The following is a 2,678-nucleotide window of genomic DNA, read 5'->3' as shown; positions in this document are numbered from 1 at the left end:
TGAGATTCAAGTCATCTACGATTGGAGCTCCAGTAACCTTTCCCTCTCCCTGGGGCACTGAGGATACTTTACACCAGTTGCTCCGCTCCTCGAGGGTTGGCTCCGATCCCTGCACAGCAGCCAAACTGCCGACCTCGAGTCCCTTTAGTGCTGCGACATTGGGCCTGCCCATGTTCTCCACCAGAAATGTGGGGTGCAGAGGTTCAGGGACAACACACCATGACCAATATGATCCAGTGAAGCCAAGTTTATTAACCCTAAAAATACTATATTTATAATAACTCTCTACTGTCCACACATCTCTAGCTAATACATGATTGGTTAATCCTAGCTGTTCATGCATCTAAATTAGAATGCCGATTGGATGTCCTAATTTTTCACACATCTTGCTGTGCTCATCTGGCCCGCCCATGACTCACTTTTGTCTTACTTTCCCAAACTTGCTGGCAAACTTGCTGAGTCCTGATGACTCTTCTTCCTGTATCTCTTTCATGGATATACCGACCCCATTTCTGAATATGTCCATTATTCATTGTTTGTGAATGTGTCCATTGTCCATTATTACAAGCAGGCTGAATTGTGCATCAGCTGAACATGGCCACTGTCTAACAAAAACTCCTCAATCTGCAAAAACTCTCAACATGTATCAATGAAAATTCCCAGAAAATTCCCAAGATTTGTCTCAAATCCCATGTGGGAGAGGAGAGGGCAAAGGTGAGCAGCAATGTACCCGATGATGTCATCACCCTCAATGACATCACAGCAGTGACATCACTCTCCCCGCAGCAGCCTCGGGATATCCTCGATGGCTTCTTGGCACTTCTTGGCCACTGTGCGGCCATCAGAGCCACCAGGGCCATCAGAGCCACCAGGGGGCTTTGTGAGGAGCCTGCTGATGTCCCCAAGTATCCCCAGCAAATGATGCGTGGTCAGGCGGGCACTGGCCTCCCACAGCCTCTCAGCCTCGGCCACCTTGGCCACCAAGGCCTCAAGGACATTGGGGGACGCCTCATTTGTCCCCTTCAGGATTGCCTCAATTTCTTCAAGCCGGTCGTTCATCTCAAAGACAAAATACCTGGCTCTTTCACACGCAACCACCAAGCGCTCCAGTGGCCCCAGAGCCACCTGCGAGCGCTGTCCTCTCCTGGTGGCTGCCTCCTCCTCCCTGGCAGCCCCGTCCTCCTTGCTGGTTGCCATCTCCTCCTCGCTGGCAGCCTCCTCCTCTTCACCGGCAACCTCTTCCTCCTTGCTGGCAGCCTCCTCCTCCTCCTCCTCGTCAGTGGCTGCTGCCACCTGGGCTTTGGACACGGCCCCCACTGAGGCCACCTCCTCCCTGTCGAGGGCCACAGGCGGCTGCTGGGCCGTGGCCAGCTGGTTGTCCCCACCTGCCTCCCTGTGGGTGGCCTCATCCTGCAGGTCCCCAGCCTGGGCGGTGGCCTCAGTGGTGGCATCGGTGGTGGCCTCATCCTCACTGGCCTCATCCTCACTGGTCTCGCAGAACTCAGAGGCCCACCAGGCCAGCAGGTACCAGCTCTCTGCGAGCATGTACACCCTGTATCGCCAGGCCGTGGCCGCGTCTCTCACCTTGGCCCAGGTGTCCTCTGGGGTGGACCCAAGGGTGGCCAGGGCCCGGCCCAGGGAGGGGACACTGATGTAGCTCGGGGAGGTGACACCACGGTGGTTCAGGGCATTCCGGAGGCTCCTGGCAAAGCTCCTCAGGGACTCTGGGGACACGCGCTGCTGCTCATCCCTCTGTGGCCCGGTCACGATGGCCGCCACCTTGCCCAGAGTTGCCACTACGTCCACCAGAGCCCACAGCAGCTGGGAAGAGGATGGCTGGGCAGGGGACAGGGGAGGTGTCAGGGACCTTGTGGCACTTGTGGCCTCCTGCTGTGGCCCCTGTGCCCTGTTGGGGTGCCCTCCCTGGAGGGCTCTGCTGTCCCCTCTGTCTCTTTGTCACCCCCTCACCCCCTCTGCCACTCCCGGCCACCCTCCCGCTGTCCCCTCTGCCACCCTCTGTCACCTCTACCCCTCTGTCACCTCCCCCCTTCTTGCCACCACCCCCATCCCCTCTGTCACTCCCATGTCCCCCCATGCCAGGATTGTCACACCTTGTAGGGCTCCATGGCTGCTGGGGACGCTCTGGGGACACTCCAGAGACACACCAGGTGAAAAACACACCCGGGTGACAGTTGGGGACACGCAGGAACAGGGCGCGGCCGGATGGAGGAAGCAGGAAGAGGTGACGTCACTGCCCCCCCCCCTTCCCGTGGGGCCAGGGTAGGGACCCCAATGTCCCCCTGATGTCCTGACTGTGACCCCAATGTCCCCCTGATATCCCCAACAGGACCCTGATGTCCCCTCAGGGTCCCCAACTGGACCCTGGTGTGTCCTCAATGTCCCCAACAGGACATCAGGGGACACTTGGGCCTTTCTGGGGACATAGGGGGACATGAGGGCCATGTGGGGACTCTGAGGGGACATCAGAGGGACATTGGGAACCCTGCCCTGGCCCCACGGGTAGGGGGAGACGGCAATGTCACCTTTTCCTGCTTCTTCCATCCTGCTGCGCCACGTTCCTGCGTGTCAGTGAGTGTCACCGGAGTGTGACCCCAGTGTCACCCGTGTGTATTCACCTCTGGAAGTGTCCCTGGAGGGTCCCTGGAGTGTCCCTGGAG

The 2,678-nt window shown here is 58.6% G+C and overlaps 1 protein-coding gene across 1 annotated transcript; it reads right to left on the bottom strand.

Moving 5' to 3' along the window:
* Window positions 1–232: 232 nt before the first annotated feature.
* On the bottom strand, window positions 233–2,221 carry LOC132085591 (uncharacterized). The gene is made up of 2 exons (XM_059491058.1): window positions 2,112–2,221; window positions 233–1,836 (listed from the first exon to the last, which is right to left on the bottom strand). The coding sequence occupies exons 1-2, from the start codon at window positions 2,124–2,126 to the stop codon at window positions 772–774; spliced, it is 1,080 nt and encodes a 359-aa protein (XP_059347041.1). The 5' UTR covers window positions 2,127–2,221; the 3' UTR covers window positions 233–771.
* Between the last annotated feature and the right edge of the window lie 457 nt (window positions 2,222–2,678).

The sequence above is a fragment of the Ammospiza nelsoni genome, chromosome 31, assembly GCF_027579445.1.
Source record: "Ammospiza nelsoni isolate bAmmNel1 chromosome 31, bAmmNel1.pri, whole genome shotgun sequence".
In the NCBI taxonomy this organism is placed as follows: domain Eukaryota; kingdom Metazoa; phylum Chordata; class Aves; order Passeriformes; family Passerellidae; genus Ammospiza; species Ammospiza nelsoni.
The sequence above is the reverse complement of the archived record's forward strand: the minus strand, read 5'-3'. Positions and strand labels throughout refer to the sequence as shown.